Below are 24,001 nucleotides of genomic sequence, written 5' to 3'. Positions count from 1 at the left end.
CTTTGTGTGATTTTTATATTTTCTTGTTTTCTACTGTTGTGTAATTTTTTTATTTTTTTGTTTTTATTTTTCAGGGTTGACAATTCTGTGATCCGGACAATTAATTATCCGATTCTCCGCCAGCTGGAAAGAATGAATTACACTTTTTTTTTGCCCTGCATGTTACACACATTATGTAACTAGCCTATAATTAATCCCCATAGTAATAATAACAATAACAATGTGTACTTCAAAGCACGTCCGCTATGCAATTACACCTGAAGTAGGCTACATATTGTTCATTAGTCACTATATTTATCTATGTAAATAGACAGTAACATGAACATTGTAAAGTATGACTGACTTTCTGTTTTACAATTGTGTGTTTATAAATAACTGCAGCGCATAAGTTAGTTACATGGCGTCTTTTCATCGCCGCCTCTAAATAAAACTTTATAGTGGATGATTCATTTGAATGAATCTTTTAAGTAAACGAATCGTTCTCTTTCTGGCTTCACGACGCATCCTGCAGAAAAGTTCGCTGAAGCAATCAGCGAAAATGAATCTTTTTAGTGAACTAATTCGAAAGATTCGAGTCATTGGGAAGAATCAAAAACCCCACCACTACGTTTGAATCACACGTCTCTCACAGCCCACTATAATGATTGACATTAGATCCCTCCAATCAAACGAGGACAGTTCCAAAAGGGGCGGGATTCTTAGTTGTATCGTAACAAGCTAGGCTGCAACCCCCAGTCTCAACTCCTCCATACAAATATACACGAGCGGTGCCTTGTTTTGGTCTGTTACGGCGTCGCAAAAAAAGAAAACTCAGCGAGTTTTGGAGGAACTTATGCAGCGGTTCAAACGGACTTGGTACGTTTCCGTTATAAATAACGGTCAGATGCATACTTTGCGTCGGTGCTTTGTGTAATTGCACTTTTGGGATTTTTGCAGACAGCGCTTTGATCTCCGGGTAAATGGGGTCGCGCGCTGCTGACTGCGCTTGTTTTGATAATGCATTCGGATCTCCGGACTGAAAAGGACGCTGTTTTGTAATTTTTACAGTTTTGTATTTTTTACATCATAAACGTGGTGCTTTCCGGTACTTGCAATATTTTTGAGGATGTCCGATAGATTATTTATACTTAGTTGTAACAATGTAATGCTGCTGAAAAAAAAAATATCCAAGTGTACTATGGTATCGATGAACTGTTATAATTGAAGCTCTTGACGGAGCGCACAAAAGTGACCTGTTTAAAGTGCTATTTTTACTCAATGGAACCATTTTTGTCTCCGCGCTCACATTTGGCGAAGAGTACATGCATACGGCTTTGACTTTTGATCCTGCAGTTTTTCTATAATTTATTTTTTTTTATATGGTGGGAAGCACCACGGAGGAGGGATGTTTTTTTTAGGTGGAGAAGGTGGGTTATTTAAGGAAACCCAAAAGCATGCACAAAAGGTTTTTTGTACTGAGGGCGGCGGGCGCCTCCGGACCGTCCCGACTGGAGTACTATGAAAACGAGAAGAAGTGGAGACACAAGTCTGGAGCACCGAAGAGATCCATTCCGCTGGAGAGCTGCTTTAACATCAACAAAAGAGCGGATTCTAAAAACAAACATCTAGTCGCGCTTTACACCAAGGATGAGTATTTTGCCATCGCTGCTGACAGCGAGGTAGAGCAGGAGTCATGGTATCAAGCCCTGGTTGATCTTCATAACAGAGGTAAGGTCCACGAAACTGCCGCTGGCCGCGGAGTTGGCGAGGATAATTACGGAGAGGCCACGCCGGGACCTGCCTTCAAAGAGGTTTGGCAGGTTATTTTGAAACCAAAGGGTCTGGGTCACACTAAGAACTTGATAGGTGTTTACAGATTATGCCTCACCAATAAGACTATCAGTTTTGTGAAACTCAATTCTGATGCGGCCGCTGTGGTCCTGCAGTTGATGAACATTAGAAGATGTGGTCACTCTGAAAATTTCTTTTTTATTGAAGTCGGGAGATCTGCTGTGACGGGGCCCGGGGAGTTTTGGATGCAAGTGGATGACTCAGTTGTGGCTCAGAACATGCATGAAACTATATTAGAAGCCATGAAAGCCATGAGTGAGGAGTTCAGGCCACGCAGCAAAAGTCAGTCATCTTCCAACTGCTCAAACCCCATCTCAGTGCCTGTCAGGAGGCATCATCACAATAATCCTCCCCCCAGTCAAGTTGGCTTAGGCAGGCGCTCTCGGGCAGAGAGTGTGACGGCCACTTCTCCTGTTAGACCTGGCAAACACAGCCATTCGTTCAGAGTGAGAGCGTCCAGTGATGGGGAGGGCACCATGTCCAGACCGGCGTCTGTTGATGGCAGTCCGAGCACAGCCCGACCTCAATCACAGCGACACAGGGGTGGATCCAGACTTCACCCGCCACTCAATCACAGCAGATCAATCCCCACGCCCACCTCACGGTGCTCCCCCTCAGCCATCAGCCCCGTCAGCCTGTCTTCCAGCAGCACCAGCGGCCACGGATCCACGTCTGATTGCCTCTTTCCACGCCGCTCTAGCGTCTCCAGATCTGGATCGCCCAGTGATGGTGGATTCATCTCCTCAGATGAATATGGATCTAGCCCCTGCGACTTTCGGAGCTCGTTCCGTAGCGTGACTCCAGACTCGCTTGGCCACACGCCACCTGCCAGGGAGGAGGAGATAAACAATTACATCTGCATGGCCAAGCCTGGTTCACTTCCTGGTGCTGGGAGCCAATCGCAAAGTCAGTCCAGAGGAATGCCGTCGAGACTGGAGGAGCCCGAGCTGGAGAAATGTTTCCGGAAGCGAACGCATTCTTCTGGTGCATCGCCGCCAACTCCGTGCCATCAAAAGACTCCCTCACAATCGTCCGCTACTTCGCTAGAGGAATATACTGTAATGATGCCCGCATACACACGAAGCCACTCTGCATCATCATCATCATCGTCGTCGTCAACATACAGGCACTCCTTCATGCCTACACATTCATACCCAGAGGAAGGTATAGACACTTCACAAGCAGAAGACCACAGTAGACCAGATCACAAAGATGACGGCTACATGCCCATGCTGCCAGGCATTGTGCCTGCGACCCCAACAGTGAAAAGTGGTGACTACATGCCCATGAGTCCAAAAAGTGTGTCTGCACCACAGCAAATTATCAACCCCCGGCAACACTCGCATGTTGACTCCAATGGTTACATGATGATGTCACCAAGTGGCAGCTGCTCTCCAGATGGCACAACAAACTATGGCAAGATCTGGACTAATGGCGTCAACCCTAAGCTCTCCGTAGAGAGCATGGAAGGTAAAGTGTCATCTTGTGGAGACTACATTAACATGTCCCCGGCTAGTTGTTCAACGACCAGCACGCCTCCAGACTGCTTTTTCAACCCTGTAGAAGATCCTCCCAGGCCGATGTATGCTTACTTCTCTTTGCCCCGCTCCTTCAAACACGCCAACAGAAAGCAGGACCAGAGCTCTCTTCGGATATCACTGGGCTCGAGTCGATTGGCATATGCAGACTCTTCCTCGTCTTCAGCGAGCAGCGACAGCTTGGGTGGTCAAAGCAACTCGCAGCAGTCTGCTGTCAAACCCAAAAGGTCAGAGGGCAACGGGAGGCTGACACGTCCAACACGGCTGTCACTGGACGCTAGCAAAGCAAGTACTCTTCCAAGAACACGTGAGAGTCCCTTCCCCGCTGAGCCCAAAAGTCCTGGCGAGTATGTCAACATTGAATTCAACGACAAGGCGTTTTCAGCGAGCTTAGCATCGCTGTTCCCACCTGTGTTTTCTGGAAGTGATGCTGAGGCCCCATCAGACCTTTCATCATCTGAGTACATGAACATGCAGTTGGGGTCGCAGGCAGGGCGTTTGTGCCCAGAAATGCAGATTTCCACTTCCTGTTCAGACTATGCCATAATCACTCCATCAAACTCTGTATCCTCCCCTCCACTGCCTTGTGAGAGTATATGTGACCGTGACTACATCAGCATGCAGTTAGCATCCTGCACTAGCTTTCCTGATACTCAAATGATGCTGATGACCGAGGCCTTGCCAGATGCAGATGATGCCCCTCCTTGTTCTGTATCACCCAATCGTGATGTGATGGCATTAAGCGGTGCCCCAGGTAGATCATCTCTGATCGGCCCCTTGTCAGGTCTTAGTGCATTCACACGGGTAAACTCCAATTCTGGGCAAAACCAAGGGGCTAAAGTAATCCGGGCTGACCCACAGGGTCGACGACGACACAGTTCAGAAACTTTTGCTTCAACTACAACCAGAGGGTCAGTTGACACGTCGGCCACCTGTCAGTCAGGTGATGTGAAGCGCCACAGCTCCGCCTCTTTCGAGAATGTGTGGTTAAGACCCGGTGAGGCCTCTGCTGCTTCTGCCGCTCCTCCTGCATCTACAGTAACCAACGGACGAAGGGAAAACACTTCAGGCCCAATTCCCACATTAACAAACCATGACCAGAACGGCCTGAATTACATTGATCTGGATCTGGTGCAGAATGGAGAGCAGCATGTTCCAGACTGGAATGGGTTCCAATCTCGGCCAGTGGAGCTGGGAGCTGTGGAAGGTGTGGAAGATCTCAGTGCCTACGCCAGTATAAACTTCAGGAAATCAGATGAGACCAGAGGGAATCTCACAAGCAGAGAAGGTAAGACCAAGTGTTTGTTGAAGAATGGTTTTCAAAAGAGCACTTTAGAATGCTGTGTTCTTGAGTACTGGCATGTTTCAGCTATAAATTTCTTAGTGCCTGTGTTATCATGCCTGTCTAGAACATTTAATAGGTAATATGCATATCATGTTATTATTTATAAAATCAGCCCCCATTTATCTGTGTAGTTTGAGTCTTTGGTGGAAAATCCCTTTCTGAAATCTTAGGAGAGAGGTGAGGGGGTTTAGATTCCCTCCCACTGATGACTGGGCCCTCTTTAGGCTGATAAATGGACATATTTGTGAATGGAGGCAGAGAGGGTTAGCATGTCTACACTTGTTCCCGATGCGACAAAAGGAAGAAACAGCACATATATGCATTTGTGAGTCACTAAGCAGCTTATAGGATGTCTTTTTCCTGAATGGAAGTTTACTTAGTGTGTGAGTCAACTCTTCAGAGTTGTCTTTGATATTAATCAAACGTTGTGAAAAGTCTACAGAGCTGCCACTACTGTGCATTCTCCACTTTGCCCAAGGGTTTGTGTGTCATGCCTAGCTGACTCTGTATCGTTGTTTTAGTTTATTTACTTGCCCTTCAGCAAGTGTAGGGTTTCCAGCCTCTTGGCCTTCCTTTACTTCTTGTTTTTTTTAGGGTTTTAAATGTTTTTGTGTGATTTTTTTGTAATAATTGCATATCAGTTTTTATAGCATGTGGGATATGATGCATTTAGACTTCTTGCACAAGTTCCTGTTGTTACTATTGTGTGAACATTAATTTTGAAATTAAATCTGCAGGATAGATTTTCATTATGTTCGGTTGTATTTAGCTAATTGTTTTTAGCTCTTAATGATGTTATGTTTTCAATAAAAAGAATGAGGATATTGTTATGGAGGGTTAAAATTGTGTAGTTAGTTGTGTCCAAATTTGGTTACCCAAATGTTGTGTGATTTATTTTCTTATTCTGTTGAAAATTGATTTTTTTTTATGGCTTTATGATATGTTTTGAAATTTTTGAAGATTTTTTTGTTGTTTGTGTTTACTTTGTTTTTTTTAATATAGTTTTTTATTGTTTTATGTTTACATTGAGACATCTTTAAGAATATCTTCTTTGTGTTGCACGGAAGATAGAAAGTCATACAGGTTTGGAACGACATGAGGATAAGTAAGTGATGACAGAATTACCATTTCTGTCAGATTGTTTTTGCGCAACTGTTTAGTGAGTTTGCCCCAGTGTGTTCTGAGGAGGTGTTTGTTTTGATGGGGTGAGAACCTGTACCCATATGCTTTCTTGACTTGGATTGGTCGCTTTGTGTGAGGGTGTTTTGAGCTTGGCTTGAGATATTTAGGGGGGTGAGAGAGAGCACAGGGGCTTCAGTGTTGTGTAACCAATGTTTTTCTGACTCTGGGAAGCCCTGTGTGTGTGCGCACCTTAGTAAAACCCCCTGTGTTCCTCTAGAGACGAGCTGTGATGATGTGGACATCATCTGCAAAAACTAGAAACACTTTCTCTTACTGTTTTTGCTTATTTTCACCTGTACTTTTGCATTTTGTGATGTAGTTCTTGGTGTAGGGGTTATTTTGCTGCATTTATTGCATGTGTTGTTGACAGTTTTGGCAGGATGTCTATGTCTTTTGCCGCGTCTGGCACATGTTCTGCCTATGGCATGCTCCTGTGTGGCTCCGCGCCAATGCCACCCATCTCTATGGTAACGCTGTTGCCGCAGCGCTTTTTTCCCCATGTCACAGTGGATTAAGGGGCCTCAGACTGAGACACCGGGGGCTTCAGAAAGCCGCATTTTGATTGGGCAGTGTTGGGGTGGGGCGGGGTGACAGAGTTCTTTGGTGGGTTTGGTCAGAGTGAGACGATTGGAAGCCCAGCCCACCTCAGGCCACTGTGATGGGGTCACCCTGCAGAGTGGCTTCTTGTCCCCTTCTCCCTCTCACACCCTCTTTCTCCAATTCAACCACGTTTTCCTCTTTGTTGTCTTTCCCTCCCTTTCTTGCATCCTTTAGGAGGTTTGAAGTGCCAAGTATTGTGCAGCAGTGTGATCGGTTGGGGTGGAGCTCTGGGATCAGATCAGAGGAATCATGGGTATTCAGTTGAATTTAGGCTATTGTTTAATTGTCATTGATTAATTTGAAGCTAAGGAATGGTTGATTTATTCACTTGTACCTCAAATTAAGTAATCTATATTAATGGTAATTTATGTTAATGTTTTTAAATTGATAAAATTATACAGTACCATTCAAAAGTTTAGGGTGTGTAAGATTTTTTTAAAACGTTTTTAATATATAGGTTTCTTATGCTCACCAAGTAAAAATACAGTAAAACCAGTAATATTTTAAAATATTATTTCAATGTAAATATCTTTACATTGTTACATTGTCTTTACAACTGAGCTATCATTATTCATGTTTGTAGTTCAAATGTAGCAGTAATGCACACTTTTAAATCTTTCCAAATGCCGCAGTATGAGCAATATTAAAAGGGTCATGATGTTGCTAAAAAGAACATTATTTTGTGTACTTGGTATACTGAATTGTTTATGCGGTTTAAGGTTAAAAAACACATTATTTTCCACATACTGTACATTATTGTTTCTTCTCTATGCCCCGCCTTTCTGAAACGTGTTGTTTTTTACAAAGCTCATCATTCTGAAAAGCGAGGTGTGCTCTGATTGGCCAGCTGTCCGGTGCATTGTGATTGGCGAATGCCTCAAGCATGTGATGTTATGCCCCTTGACTTTTTACGCGTTGGATTGCATCGTGCTGTATAAACATAAAACCATCTCGGCATTTGTGATCAGAGAAATGACAAACAACCACCACTACTCTACACTGCTCAAAACTCACATTTGAATCATCAGTGGCAAATTCTTTAAATATGTAAACGTACTTACAGTTTATGAGTCAGAACAGCCGGCATTGTAGTCTTCTCTCCAAGGATCCAGAAACAGTCCTCCATACAATGTCAAATATTTGGCGTTAAACTGTTCTGAAACAGTGTTGTAAATACAACTTGATCACTGATTTCTAGTTGTATCCTCTTTTGGAAGATCAAAGAAAATATTTTTACTTTCACAATGAAACAGCGTCTCCACGACATGGCGCCAGCGGCAACAGCGAGAATCAAAGTTATGCCTTCTTTCTTTGCATGAACATTTGGATGGTGTTATGCAAATCTTCCCACATCATGACGTAGACGTGGGGGCGTGTTTAAGTGCGGCATTTTAGGAGGGCGTGGACAAGTCTAAACTTTTATTAAGAATATCTCTTTGGGTAAAGAGAAAGGAAAACTTGAAATAGCATCATATGACTCCCTTAACAATGCAATGATAAATGACAACTGAATATGGAAATTCATGAAAATCTCTAGTTGATGAGCGACGATAGATCAGGCAGGAAGCAGGTTTCATAAAAACTTAGAGATCACACTGTCAAGGTCATCGGTAGTGGCATGAGGTTGGCAGGTCTGGTGCTCTGTTCTTTGATGAGATCCTTGGAATGTGTGTGAATGGGGAAATGAGAGGTGTGTGTGTGTGTGTGTGTGTGTGTGTGTGTGTGTGACTCCAGGGTTGGAATGTAACAGCAGCTTTTGTGCCTGTTTTACAGAGCCGCTTGTTAAAGTAGACACAGGCAGAGATATGGAGGGATGTAGAGGAAGTAAAGTGAGAGGTAGGAAGGGGCACACAGCAGGAGAAGGAGAGAGAAATAAGGAGGGTTTAAGAGATTAACTGATCAAGGCTGTGTATAAGGGGAACCAGAAATTCTCCAATCAGTGATTCATATAGAACAACCCTGGCATATATGTCCATACAGCACATAGGATTTGTTTTTGCTTTGAAGTGTTTTAAGGCAGCAAGTAAAATGTTTGCTTAATAGGGTTAACCTACCCCTTTCAGCCCTACGAACATAGAGTAAATGCTCTCATGTGTGTTCATACAAATTGGGCTATTAGTACCCAAGGTCAAATATTAGCAGATGCTCAGAGCACACATGCCAATGAAATTACAAATATCTAAGTAATGTGAAATGCATGGATTCCTCTGTTCTTTATCTGTAATATTTGAAGTGTTCTATTCTAATTCGGTCTAGTTTAGTCTGTCTAGTTCTGTTTAGTTTCATACTGTTTTTGTCTTAAGATTTAATAGTTCTGTATTTGATATTGTATGTAACTAATTAAGAATTTGTATTAACTGCCTTTAAATGAAACCCGTAAGACCTTCGTTCATCTTCGGAACACAAATTACAATATTTCTGATGGAATCTGGAGCTGTATGACCCTGCATAGACAGCAAAACAGTCCAGAAACGTAGCAAGGAGATCTGTAAAATAAATGACTACATGGAAACATTTGGAGTGTGAGTGTGTGCAGATTATGTTGCACAAGAAAATATCCAAATATGATTAAATTATGTTTACCACAGACCTCATTTCATCCATGAAATGAAAAACCCATAGGAAAATCTCAAGGGAACCCATGGACAATTAGACTTCTGGTTTTGACGTCACGGCTGCAGCATTCTATATATATGAATGTCAGTTTTGAGAACTAGATATCATTGACTGAACTACTTAAAATGGCTTAAGTTTTCTTCACACAGAGATATTGTTTGGTTTCATAAGGTTCGATATGCACTACATGTTTTATGGTTCTTGTTTTATGTATTTCTGCCCTTTTTGGAGCTTAAAGGGATACTCCACCCCAAAATGAAAATTTTGTCATTAATCACTTAGCCCCATTTTGTTCCAAACCCGTAAAAGCTTTGTTTGTCATCGGACCACAATTTAAGATATTTTGGTTGAAAACCGGGAGGCTTGAGACTGTCCCATAGACTGGCAGGTAAATAACAGTGTCAAGGTCCATAAAAGGTATGAAAGTCATCGTCAGAATACTCCATCAGCCATCAAACATGCAATCTGGATTATGTGAAGTGACAGGAACACTTTTTGTAAGCGAAGAAAACAAAAATAACGCCTTTAATAATTCCTTTGTCAACAGTCTTCTCTGTCTCTTTTCATATCACCGTATGCTCTTCTGTATCATCCACGCCACAAGGATGCACTGTTTCTATGATTATTTAGCATTGATTTGAAAGAAAACAGTGCATTCTTGTGGGGCGGATGATACAGCAAAGCATACACAGCATACGGTGATATGGAGAGACACAGAGGAGACTGCTGACAAAGGAATTGTTGAATAAAGTCATTATTTTTGTTTTCTTCGCTTACAAATAGTGTTCCTATCACTTCACATACACTTTTACGGGTTTGGAACGACATGGGGGTAAGTGATTAATTACAACATTTTCATTTTAGGGTGGAGTATCCCTTTAACAGCATCTGTATTCAAACTTTTGTATTCACTAGAAGGACGTTGTACAAGTTTTGGCTGAGAAAGAAATGACAGGATTTTGATTTTAAGTGAATTATTCATTCCAATTGACGTAAATGGAGAACAAAACATTTTTGGCTTTTTACAAATGCTGATAAAAGTAACAAAATGTCTCAGTTTCTATCTGGTGTTGTGAAGTCAAAAATCCTTGTGATCGCTCTTCTTGCTTATCTCATTAATGTTGAATATTATGTGGTTATTGTATCATTTCCACATCAGAGCTTTGCATTTAGCTTTATCCGCCAGAGATAGACCCACATAAACTCCCACATCCCGTTTTGTTCTTCAAAGTCATTCTAAGCGTGTCAGTAATTTCACACAGAGTACTCGCACTGCTAATGTGCTGCTGACTATTTAGGGTGAGGGTCGGAACGGAAGGATGTGGTGAGCTTGGCCAGGTATCAGAGTGTTCCTGCTCCCACCATGAGACTTGGCATCAAACGGGTGGATGTGAGCCATGGGTTTTATAAGGGAATGATCCGTGCCGCTATTCCACCAATGCTTGACAGCCATTTGAACTGAGTGAATGAAAGTGGAGCGTTTTGCATTGTCAGGTGCTGGTAGGTGCCAGCCGCAAGCTGGAATGATATGGTCTCTTGGATGGGACATAGGCGTCTGTTTTTAGGAGATCACAATGTCTGGACTGACGAGGCGAAAGTGGAACCTGTTCTATCAATAGCTTTAATAGAGCAGGCTTTGTTCTTTGACAGCACTAGATGTGCTCACTCCAAAGATACAATCAAGACATGTTAGGATGTCAAATGTTTCAGTGCTTTAATACTAAAATAAAAAAAGCGGTGCACAGATATTACAGTTCTGTCTAATGCTGATATTTATATATACACAACTGTTCAAAGGTTTGGAAGCAATTAAATGTACAAAAAAAAAGTGAAAATATGAAGTCTGTTAACACTTGTTAACACAGACCAGAGACTCTGAAGACGGACGCACAGAGAAGAATACTGTAGATCACTCACTGTTCATGATGCACAAACTATTGGAAGAAAATCCTCAATATTGATTTGGAAGTTTTTGAAAAAGATATGCTTATTCATTATTGTTAATGGTTGTTTATAGCATAATAGTTTTTTGTGGTTGCATTGACTACTGACATTTTGGTATATTGACATCTGTAGTACGTGTTTTCATGTGTCTTTTATATTTTTGTTTAGTTCTTTTGAGCAAAAGTGCTGAGTCTTTGTATGTTGGATCTGTCTTTTAGCCCATGTGTGTGTTTGAGAGAGAAGTACTGTTCTTCCACTCCGCCCAGCTCCGTTGGTCTGGACGAGTTCCTCATGGCCCAGTTGGATCCGTCAGCTTCATGTCCTCACTTCACCCCAACCACACACACTCATTTTCTCCCTTTTTTTATTTCTCTCTCTCTTTTTTGTTTTTGTTTGTGTATGTCTAATGCAAGAACAGAGAGTTCATAAAGATATGACAGTAAAAGACGTCAGTGTTTGTGTGTGTGAGCAAGAGCGCTTGTTTTAGGTGATGTGTGATATTTACGACTCTGAATTCTTCTTTACGACGTTATATTTGCTTTTAGAGGAGGGCGGTAAATCATTTCTCCTTTCAGTTCTCCCCACAACAACATAGTAGACGCCATCCAAATGAAGCTGTGGCAAACTCACTGAGTGACATTTGTTTTTGCTTGTGTTTGCATTTCTGGCGGTAAATATGAACTTGGCGTGAAGCCGAAAGACGTTCTGGGATGTGTTTCACAGAGATGCTTACGTACTGCATGAGCGCTTATAGGTCATCTCTGTCAGTTTGGCATTTGTTGTGAGTCTTTTTCTGTGTGTGTGTGTGTGTGTGTGTGTGTGTGTGTGTGAGCGCCCTTGTCGCTGAGGTCAGAGAGTCAGTGGAAAGTTTATCAAGTGAGTCCGCTCAGGCATGCCTGCGCTTCAAGCGGGCTGCCTTTTATTTTCTTCTTTCTCTCTCTTTTTTTTTTTTTTCCCCCTTTTTCTGTGTAACATGGTTTTAGAGTTGTGTGTTCCAGCTCTTTGTTGTCAGTCGCCTTTTGTTTAAGGGCACATCACGTGTAAGTGTGTGAGTGAGTCAACAGGGACACTGAGTTTTCTAATGAAAGGTCATGGATTGAGAGTTGACTCCTGTCAGGTGAAGTTCTTTCATCTTGTCCATTTCGTTCCTTTCTCTCTCTCACCATATCTGTTTTCACCATAAGACTTCTTCTTTTTATTTTTATTTAACCCAGTCTTCCCTTATCATTTGTTTACACTGTAGTTCTTAGATATTGTTTGTTTAATGCATTCATGTACCATGGTACTTCCAAAAAACATCCTTAAAAATACCATGGTATTGTTTGTCCCACACTTGTGGTGGTATAGCCATGGCATTATGTCCAAAAACCATGATACTTTTTTTTGTAATTTACATTGTTATAGTACAGTCAAGATTTTATTTAAAATTTATGAAAGAATGCCTCTAGAGCCACATTTAGTTAATCAGTAATACAATAAAAACAGTAATATTGTGAAAAAAAGATAAAAAACAAAATAGGCTATGTTGTGCTGCATAATATTTTTCTGGAAACTGTCCTTTTTCAGGATTTTTTGATGAATAGAAAGCTCAGAAGAAAAGCATTTATATGAAATATTAATATGAAATTTATATGAAATATTTTGTAACAATGTCTCTTCTGTCAATATTGATCAGTTTCATGCATTCTTAAAAAGTAACAATATAATTATTATTTTTTTTTAGATATCTTGCATTCCCCAAACTTTTGAATGGTTGTGTAATTACCATATTAATATACCTCATTTACTGGTATTGCAAGAGTCCAACTGTGTCTGGATTTTGCTAGGAAGCTATACCAGTCTAGTTTTAGAGACTGGCTACCACCACTCAGAGAGCAGTTGACTGGACATCAGATGAGGAACACATCCGGGAAAATGCAAGGTGACACAACGAACAGCAACAGCCACTTTCACCTCACATCTGTATCAAGAGAGGCCAGCAGTCGTCGGTCGATGGCCATCTTGGGCAGAGGGAAAATCTGCTTTGAGTCTTGTAGTTTACAGTTCCTAGGATGAGTGCAGCAGCGAGGGGAGGAGAAACCCAGTGTGTGTGTTTTGTGTTGGTGTGTTTGTCTAAACTTGTTGTGTTTGTGTGTGGGTGTTGTGTGTTTTTGGTTTGTTGAAGTTTTTGGTGTTTGGGGGAATGTTACTCTTCCACATCACACACACAGAGCTGATACAGCCGCTTTGTTTTTCTCTGGCCCCCAAAACGGGCCGCACCATTGTGTTCGCTTGTCACAAACACCAACATTTAATCCCCGTTTTGTTTCGGGATCTTTTCAACCTTTGATTTATTCCTTGTTATATCAGTTTTTCCTCCAATAGTCAAACTGCATCTGAATTCTGCATAGGTGTGTTACTTCAGGGTGTGTTGTGGAAACCTCTGATGTGGTCTTGCGTGTGGTTTCTCCCCCAGTGCTGTGAGTATGTGAAGTTCTCCCATCGTGAGGTAGTCGGGAAGTTCCTAGTCATCGTTTTGTGACTGTATGAGTGGAGGTTTGTCAGTGTGGTTTGATCGTGTTAAAGATATAGTTCACCCAAAAATGAAAATGCTGTGATTTACTCACCCCCATGTTGGTCCAAACCCATACGACTTTGGTTAATCTACAAAACACAAAATAAGATATTTTTAATGAAACCTGTGAGGTTTCTGTTCCTCCAAGTCCAGGTAACCGAACTTAAAAAAGGTTATAAATGCGACGTTAAATGAATCCATATGTTTTGAGTGCTTTAATCCAAGTCTTGTAAAGAGATATGATTTCATCATATGATTCAATATTACATTGAGGTTTTTATTCACATTTACACAATGATTTGACACATACATATGGGCTGTATCCAAAATCGCATACTCTATGAGTGGATACTTCTTTTGAATAAGTAATTACTAAAAATATATGTTCTATATGGCATGAATTTAATCCAGACATTCACCATGTTGTTATTGTCATGTGACCTATCAGACAAATATATCCCTATTTATAACCTTTTTTGGATCTATTTATAATCTTTTACATTTTGGTTAACTAGACTTTCCCAGGTTTCATTAAAAATACCTTAATTTTGAAGAGTAACTAAAGTCTTATGAGTTTGGAATGACATGATGGTGAGTAAGTGATGACAGTTAGCATTTTTGGGAGAACTATCCCTTTAAGTAACCAGTTCTCACTTCAGAAGTCTGGCATTGAATTCATCAAGAGCCTGTAGTGTGTGTGTGTGTGTGTGTGTGTGTGTGTGTGTGTGTGTGTGTTGGCATCAGCGTTAAATGTTCTCTCTCAGCGAATATGACCTGTGTACTGACGTCAGTCGTGCCGAATCACAGCACTCACTGCGGCACACATCTGTAACCATATCCCTCGCAGTGCGTGGGGATGGATGTGTGTGGAAGTTTCAGCGGGCTAAAAATGTCCCCACTCTCCTGGGTCCTGGCACAGCATGCCTGTGTGTGTGTGTGTGTGTGTGAGTGTTACACGGCTGAATGACGTTAGTTCATTGAGCTGATGGTAGATGAGCACCACCCCTCACTCCCGGCCTTATAAGGTTCTCTGCAGAGTAAAGCTCCAAATCCCACCTCTGCAGACGCTGTATGAGTCTGCAGATAACTTACTGTAGTGTGGGAGTGTGTGTGACGTTACAGTCCGCTGTAATGCTGGCTTCTATTACATGTGCTTTTTTTAACACGTGCATGTGATGCATGTTATATGTCAGAGGCATGAAAAGGCACACATCCCAGCTTTGAGAAAGTCGAGCTGTTGATATTATTATCAGCGCTGTAAAGAGACCTGAATATTCCCACAGTCCCACAGGGTTCCCACAGTCCCGATCATGGAAATCCTTGAAGTGTAAGGGGTTGTTGAAGGTGAGGTGTGAGATATCTGCGTCAATACCAACACCAAATGGAGTTGTAGTATGTTTTAGTAGCCCATGTTGACCAGATATAACATGAGCTCCACCAACGGTGCTTTGGTGTGGGACTACCTGTTTGGAAACAATCATCATTTTTGTAATTCAGTTTTGCAACACTCGTGGTTTACCTTTTTGAAAAGGTGTTTTCCAAGCCTAAAAACAGTAAAAACTAATATTGTGAAATATTATTACTTAAAGTGGTGGGTGATTGCGATTTCACTTTTTTAACGTTAATTAGTGTGTAGTGTTGCTGTTTAGCATAAACAATATCTGCAAAGTTACAGCACTGATAGTTCAATACAAATGGAGATATCGTCTTTTAAAATTCTGGCAATTTAATGCCTACAAATATGGCTGGTAAGGGACTACAACAAGCTTCTTCCCAGGTCTTTTACGTCACAAACCCAGATAAACCCCACCCCCGGGAACACGCAACATAGGGGGCGAGGCCATGTTGTGCTGCTTTAGAGAAGAGGAAGAGAAAACTAGGGGTGCACATAAAAATCTGTTCATATATGAATTGCGATTCTGTCTTCTAACGATTCTAATGGATTCACGAGTTTCAAAACCAATGTTCTAAAGCAGCGGTTCTCAATCCTTTTCCTTGCGTCGCCCTGCTCTGCATCTCTCTCTCTCTCTCTCTTTCTTTCAGAACGTCAGATCAGCTCCAACAAACTGTTCCATTTATACACTAATTTTCACATAGCAATGAAAAGCGTTATACATGTACACACATATGGTTGCTGTGCTGTATTAAGGCTTTAATCAGAATAAAAATATTTGACACAGACATCTTTTATAACATTACACGTTTACAGTCATTTTTGGTCAATTTTATGTGTCTTTGTTGAATAAAAGTATATATATATTTTTTTAAATAATAATGACCCCAAACTTTTGAACAGTAGTGTAGTATACAGAGCTGGGTAGTAACTGATTACATGAAATCTGGATTATGTAATCAGATTCTAAAAAAATCATTAGATTATATATTACATTTTATAATTCTCAGAATCAGATTGCAGTTACCTTTTTTTATGGATTACATGATTACATATTCACACTATGGCAGTAAATTATTCTTAATTTATTGATTCTCCCTAATTCTCCCTAAGTTGTCCTTCCTAAAGATCCTACTGTGTGTCATACCATTTAGCTTTGTCTATATTCACAATATAGAATAGTCATGTAAATGTCATGTAAATAATTTTGCGCTCCATGCTTCTGAATTATTTTTTTTACATTTTTATGATTTAATTAATTATCTTTTTATCAACTCACAAACCAACTGCTGTTGCTGTTCTTGTATTAAGTCCAGTTTGGGAAACCCTGGTTTAATGTAACATTTAATGCATTTTATGATGTAACATTTAATGCATTTTATGATGTTGATATATAAAAACATATATATATATATATTCTTTCTCTTTGCTTTTTTATATAAATATGGTATGTTTAATGGTAAGTTTAAAACAAGTTAGACAAAAAATAATCTAAAAAGTAAGTAGTGAGAAGAATACATTACTTAAAACGTGTAACCTAGATTACGTTGCTAACCAGTTTTCACCATGTAATCTGTAATCAGTAATGGACTACATTTTAAAAGTAATCTACCCAGCTCTGGAAGTATATTTTATATTGTATGGAAATGTTCATTTTTTAATTTGTTTTCAGTTCTTCTGAGTAGAGTAAATTTAAAAAACTTAACCAGTACACACTTGCCTAGACAAGTCATGGAACATAGGACATATCGTGGGGTCTTTATGTGCAGTTTTGTCAAAATGAATCTGTATTTGTGATGCAACATACACTCAAATCATTTATGTTCTGTAGTCTTGTCTTTTTTGACATCATAAAGATGGTTGTGTGATTGACACATCATGCACGCTGTAGTGCACTAATTCCAGGAACAGAATTTTAGAATCTGAATTCTGGAAATGCTGAATATTACCAGTAGCTCGTCCCCCTCATTCCGGGATGCTGTGACTTCCGTGAGCGGCATTTATGAGCTCCCTCTCTTCTTTTTTTTTTCTTTTCCCACGCTACGTGTTTGCACAGTCCGGCAGCTTATAATTTCACCCTCTGCAATTTTCTCCATCTCTCTGGTTTTCTAAGTAAAGAGGAAAGAGGCCCTAAAAATGGCCGCACTATAAAAGCGCTTGACGTCGGGGTTGCTGCGGAGATGTGAAGGGGCTTTCATGTTCTCAGCGCTGCGCTATTAGACCTGTGGCTCTCTGCTCCGCTGCTGCACAGCGCTGTATTTATAGTTGAGGTTTGTCACAAGGCACTGCCTCTTCAGCTCTGAGCTCAGGCCTGGTCCTTCCCGTAGATTTAAACTGGGGCCTAATCGGAACTGTGGAGCTCCGTGCTGGGGCCTGCTCCTCCTCAGCTCCATCACAGGGCCTACTGTCATGCTTTCTGTGTGCAATTAAAGTAAGTAATGGAAAAGTATCACAGGATTGGTTTCAGAGGTTAAGTGAGGAATTTAAGCTGTATTTGTTTTGAATGTAAATAACAAATCAGGTCAGTCTTTCCGTGTTGTTATGGCTAGTTCTCTTTTATGTATGACATCATGACGACTGCGTCCAAAGCAACAACAGCTTCAGGTAAAAGGTTTGGGAACAACATCAGACCAGTCTAAACAAATAAGCTCACTCCGATACAGGCGAGCTTGTGTATTCCAGGGCAGAGCTGGTGTCAGAATAATGTCAGCTGGATGGAAAGAGGGCAGCGGTTTGTACAGGAATACGTACACGGATACAAACACTTGTAAAAGTGAACGTCACAGTTGACCTCATTTACTTTCTGGACTTCAGTGATAAATAAATAAATAAAAAGATGAGGGAGTAGAGCATTCAAGATGCTAAATGTACCATCAAAGTAGTCTTTAAAACTTGTGATCGTAGAAACAATTTTTTTTTTCAGCTGAACCTTGAATGAATCTTTTGATTCAGTTCACAAATATTGAATGATTCGGTTAACAGATTAAACTGATTCGGTTCTTGAATTCCACTTACTGACTCAATGATCCGGTCACTGCTTTTAACAGCTCACTGGAGGGTACATTATTAGTGAATATATACACTTTTAGTCTGTTCCTAACACAAAGCCATCATATGGCTTCAGAAGACTTGTAAAAACATAAGTCATATGGACTATTTTTATGATACTTATGAGCAGTGTTGGGGGGTAACGGATTACAAGTAATGCAAGTTATATAATCAGATTACTTTAAGTAACGCATTACTTTTTAATTTGGAAGGAAATATCTGAGTTCCTTTTTCAATTAAGTAACGCCTGTTACTTTGTCTTGACTGACAGCCCTCATGTTGCCATGTTGAGAGAAATCGAGAGTAAGTGCAGAGGTGTTATGTGCGCATGATACTGTAGTTCTAGACTAAATGTCAACATGCATTTACTCATCTCTATTCCTCAAAATGAATAAAAACAGTGTTGAATAATAAAAAAATATAATTTGTATTTAATCCCCTTGCCACTGACCTTCGATGATCCAATTCAACCAAACCCTGTGTCTGAAGTCGTGACCAATCACAAGCCCAGAATTACAGCACATATGAGTGACGTCTTAATGCCGTCACCTTTGTTTTTTCTTTTTTCAGAATTGATGGTGAACAGGTGTGTGTGCGCGCTAATGCTGACTGTCTCAGTTCTGATCTTTTAATCGCAGTCGGTGAGAGTGTTATATAATGAAAACAGCTCACAGTTGTTTGTGTGCGTCTGAGTGGATTAGACGTGCGATTGAACAGGGCAGGAGTCTGGAGCGCCACTTTCAGATGAGGCTCACATACGCCTGTGAATGGATAAAGGGAGACAAACCGAAAGAGAGCAGATTGTCTGCATCAGGTCTTGCTCGCTCGCTCTCTGTGTTTGTGCCGAGCGATGATGTCATAAAGCTTTTGGCTCCTCTCAGACTGTTCAAATCTGTGTTGAACGTTTCCAGGGAAACAATGATGCTTGTTTATCAACCGTTGGCAAGGTCAGTTACTCCTCAGGCCGAAGGAAGGATCTTCGAAAGAGTGGTGTTTTCAAATAAACGAAGAAAGGGAGGATTTGTTTGTTTTTGTGTATGAGAGGGCGCTATAGACCAGCGTGTTCCTAAAAAAGCAGATTAACAGTGTGTTTCTACTCTAAATAGTGCTTTTAGGGTTTATTTTGTGTTGTCTGTGGCCTTTGATCATCTGACTAACGTTCATTTCTCCTTTTTTCCACCAGAATGAAGAGTAGAAAGCCACCGTTTCTTCAGCATCAAGACTCAAAATCTCTCCCCGTTCACCACAAGCCGGACCTCAGAAAACTGGACCTCAATAAACTCACTAACCTCATTTTCCAGAACCACATTATCACCCGGACGCTACCAAAACCATATGGACAAAACAGACCTCATAACATCACATATCCGGACCTCACAAATGCTGGATTCCACTAACCATAAATCTCTCACAGCCGGACTTTCACTGTGCGCACCTCTTCAGACATTACTGTCCAACTGTTACAGACTCGGTACAAATTGATTTCTACCATCAGATGTGGTAAAACAGCACCTTTTGAGGTAAAGGGCAATGGTACTGCAGTAGTAGTTGTAGTTTCTCGAGCAATGTTACATTAATATTATTTATGTAAATGATGGTACCTAACTAGTACCCAACGTACAACAAATTGTTTGGTACGGGGATGCTTTACGAAGCAGCCATATTGTGTTGGGTTTGTACGACAGTCCTGAACAGTGTTGATTGTACCCCTTTCCTTCAGTACTGCCAGATATTTCCATTACATATTACACGTTGTTATACAGATCTCAATTAGACATTTTTATACACCCAGTACGAACAACCTTAAACGCTCCGACCTCACCTCAGGATTTTATGAAAGAGTTTACGCACACACTGTGTTTCAGCACTGTGAGCCATGACTGACCTCATGCTGCCAAACACACACTGTGATGTCTGTCAAACCCGTGTTTCATTTCATACTTGGTCACATTACAGCCCTTGCAATTGTAATAATAAGCATGAATCTCATGGAGTTTATATTGGCCTCCAAACAGAACTACACCCTCATTTTTTATGATTTTCTTTTTTTCTTTTTTCTTTTGCATGAAAATTAAGAAACATTTTTTTAATAATTAGCATATATCTCTTATAGAGTATATATGGCTTCCAAAAAGAACTATGACATATTTTCATACAATACCTTTTTTCTTTTTTTTTTCTTTTTTTTACTTCCCTTTTTTTTTTCTTTTTTTTTTTTTACATTTTTTAAAACTTTTTTTATTTTAAAATAATTTTGGTACTAAGTTTTTTTGTTTGTTTGTTTTTCACAATGATATATGCACAAGTGTGCTTACCGTAAATCAAATTTTACATTATTACCTGATGAATAATACAGTTGAGATTTTGTGAATGATGAGGGGTGGACTTTTTTATTATTATTATCGACACAAATAGAGGCCTTACAGTCCTGGTTGGGCTCAATAAAAAGCTTATTCAAGCGATCACATTGATGGGTGTGTAAATCCCATGACTGAACTAATGTTTCTGATCAGATTGTATCACCAGTAGTTGGTCAAACTGAACAAAAAATCTTGCACAAGAATGTGCCGTAAAAGTTCAGTATGATACGTCTAAACCTTGTAGTGCAAGTCGATTTTACAGGCAGTAGTACTGTTTTTTTCATTTCGAGCATCCTGCTGTTAAACCTTGGAAGCCAGTCAAAGTTGCTCGCAACTTTCTTTTAGGCTGTTTTATTTCATTACAGTTGTATCTTTTATTTCATATGGTTTATTTTTGCTTAAAATAACTCTTGCTGGGGCAATGGTAAGCTCACAGCAACAGGTTTAAAAAAGAAAAAAAAAAACTCAATGTCTCATGTTTGCTGCTGAAATGAAACAAACAATGAACAATCTGTAAATTATTGAATATATAGAAATGTTCTTGGTTCTCTTTTAAGAGTTAAAGTATTTAACATTTCATGGTTGGTGTTTCATTATAATTTTTTTTTTTGCCTTTAGAATCTCGACACGTTTTTAAAATGTGTCCATTGTTCTTAAGTTCAATCTTTTTGTGGGGAATATTTGCTTTTATAGTAAAATGTGTAATCCAACCTTTTTGAGAGAATGGTACGGTTCTATAGAGTTTCCTTAATTTTGTAAAAGATGCTAATTAATGTAACATGCACATCAGGGACTTCCCTTTTCCCCCCACCAACTCCGGATGGAATTGCTTTTGGAAACCTGTTACACTTGCGTTTCCCTGAGCTCTGATTGGCTGTGACAGTGGTGTTCCTGAAACCTGATAGGCTGTTCTAAAGGTTGCCTGTCATTCGATAGGTTGCAGTTGTCGATTTAGCACCCTGCGGTTGTGTTATGATACAGGGTGTGGGGCATCACTCTTCCCACCATTATGTGGCCAAACCTTCAACATCTCAACCAAACTTGTTCTCCTTTGTAAATAATGTATTGTATAAATGAATACCAATGATTGGTGGATATTGGACTGACCAGGGATGTTTGGTTTTATGGATGCTCAAAGCAAACAAATGATTGGTCCTCTTGAATGAATGAATGAATTGAAACATGTAAACAATATGAGTGTATGTACAATGAATGGATATATGCACATGTAAACAAATATGTTTGTTTTCAATGAATGAAATGACCAGCAGTAAAGAGAGGGCTGTGTAAACCCCTCCCCACCCCCTATTTAGAAGAATGGTATCTTCTGGAACCTTGACGTGTAATAAAGTAGAAGCGCTTATCTTTTCTGAACTTCTTGTTTCCTGTGCTCTTTATGGCATGCAACATGAGAGGCTATATTGTAAACAGGGTATGTTATTAAAAAACGGTAACCCATTCCATCATGATCATATTCACGATATAGCATGGCTCCGAGTGCCTTATAATATATTTATAATTAATTTTAATTATTTTAATATTTGTTTGGGTGTGTGTGTATATATATATATATATATATATATATATATATATATATATATATATATATATATATATATATATATATAGACAATACACATCTAGATGCATAAAAATATATATGAAGCAGCTACCAATGTGATGCAATACGATTCACCCCTATTTCAGTGCAATTCAATTGCAATGGAAAAAAGTATTATGCTATTTTTGCAATTCAATATGGTACAGATAGTTCATTTTTATTTATTTGGTTCAGACAGACAGCAAATCGTAAATTAACTAGTTTATTAACTTAACTGCCTTCTGACTTCTAACACCTCAGTCTCCGTAGTGTTGTGATACGTAATATTCATGTAGTAGGAGTGATGATGAGTGAATGTGCACAAGAAACAGTTTAGAGAGGAGAAATCAGTCTACATATAAAATATTGGTCACTTTCTAAATAATAAAAGTATAGTGCATCTAATAATAATTATATATATATAAATTGTATTTACCGATGCACAGTTTTCAAAATCGATGCATCGCATTGTTAACTTTTATGCAGTTGCACCGATGCAAATCAGTGAGTCTTACCATCCACAATATTTTCAGCATGTTTCTTGAGCAGCAAATCAACATAATATACTGATTTCTGAAGAATCATGTGACACATAAGGCTAGAGTAATAATGATGAAAATTCAGTCTTGCTATAAAAATAGAAAATGTTATTTTAAAGTAAAATGATTTGACAGTATTACTGTTCTACTGGATTTTTGATCTAAGAAAGGCAGCCTTTATAAGCATTTTCAAAAATAATCTCACAGACCTCAAACTATTAAATGGTGGTGGCATAACAGTGGGTTTTTACCTGTACATCTGTCCTAGTAAGATTTTACTATGTCTTTTCTTTTTGTTTCCATAGTCAGGTACTCAACGGGAGAGTCTGGATTTTTGCTGCATATAGACTGGACTCTAGAGGCCTGCAACATATGGAAAGTCTTTCAGAATGTGGAGAAGGAAAGAATGACATGAGGTTGTACCTCATCAATGGAGTTCTCCACAGACATTCCTTCAGCAGGAGCTCAGTGACGGGCCAGCAGCAGACAAAAGGATATCCTTTCTCGGTGTGTGTGTGTGTGTGTGTGGTGTGTACATGGTCAATTTATGTGGGATTTGGAGGAACTTAGGTTGATATACACTTGAGACCTTAACCTGCTAGCTGCTGGGATTTTACTCTGATTGCATTTAGTATTTAATGAGATTGGAACATGCAGCCTGGCAAAAAGTCCCGCATGAGAAGGCTGTGTCCTTGCTTTCATCGGCCGAGATTGTGAGTGCTTTCGCTAAGGATGGTGTCCTCAGATACCCCCCTTAAACTCAATTAGCCTTAGTAAACTCGTCTGTGTGCCATTCACTGTTTCAGATTAGTGATGCACAGGTTCAGACATATTAAAGCAACTGTGAATAGAAGCGAAACTGATGCACTCCAAACTGATAACTGCTGCTCAATTGCTTGGTCTATGTATATTTTGTTAGTATAATCAAATAAAAGCAATTAGTTTACTTCCATTCGTTCACCTTATTCAGTATTTCAATACAAGTTTGGTATTCGCTTGTGCAAAACTCACTGCCATGTCGCTAAGATCTAATACGCTGATTTGGTGCTTAAAAACATTTCTTACAAAAGCATCTTACAAAGGGCAATGAGCAATATTGAAACAATCAAGCCGACATGCAGTAACAAAGCAAGCTTTGAAAGTCTTTAAACCCCCCTCCTCCTCACAGACACACACACACCTGGTTTATAAAGTGTTTATAGGTAACCAGGTAGCTGACTGACAGGAATGCCAGACATTTAGTCATGGTCTCTCATTAGGCAGAGAGAATGACAGAGGTCCAACACCAGAACGTGCAGACACACAATGGCTTTTTTTAAAGCACACATTCTCAAGGTTGTATTTGTTGTATGGGTGGTATAATCGTATCTCTCTGCTTTGCTGTGGTATAGTTTCATCATACACACTTACTTACACACACTTACTCTGCAGAACCCACAGATGTAGCAGGTT

At 39.9% G+C, this 24,001-nt stretch overlaps 1 protein-coding gene across 1 annotated transcript; it reads left to right on the top strand.

The window, feature by feature from the left end:
- The first annotated feature begins 1,343 nt into the window (after positions 1–1,343).
- On the top strand, positions 1,344–21,784 carry irs1 (insulin receptor substrate 1). Its single transcript, XM_042739891.1, is given in 2 exon segments — positions 1,344–4,656; positions 19,234–21,784. Coding segments are annotated over 2 exon segments (3,303 nt in total). The 5' UTR covers positions 1,344–1,358; the 3' UTR covers positions 19,239–21,784.
- Positions 21,785–24,001: the final 2,217 nt, after the last annotated feature.

This window comes from Cyprinus carpio, chromosome B15 (assembly GCF_018340385.1).
Source record: "Cyprinus carpio isolate SPL01 chromosome B15, ASM1834038v1, whole genome shotgun sequence".
In the NCBI taxonomy this organism is placed as follows: Eukaryota; Metazoa; Chordata; class Actinopteri; order Cypriniformes; family Cyprinidae; genus Cyprinus; species Cyprinus carpio.
The sequence above is the reverse complement of the archived record's forward strand: the minus strand, read 5'-3'. Positions and strand labels throughout refer to the sequence as shown.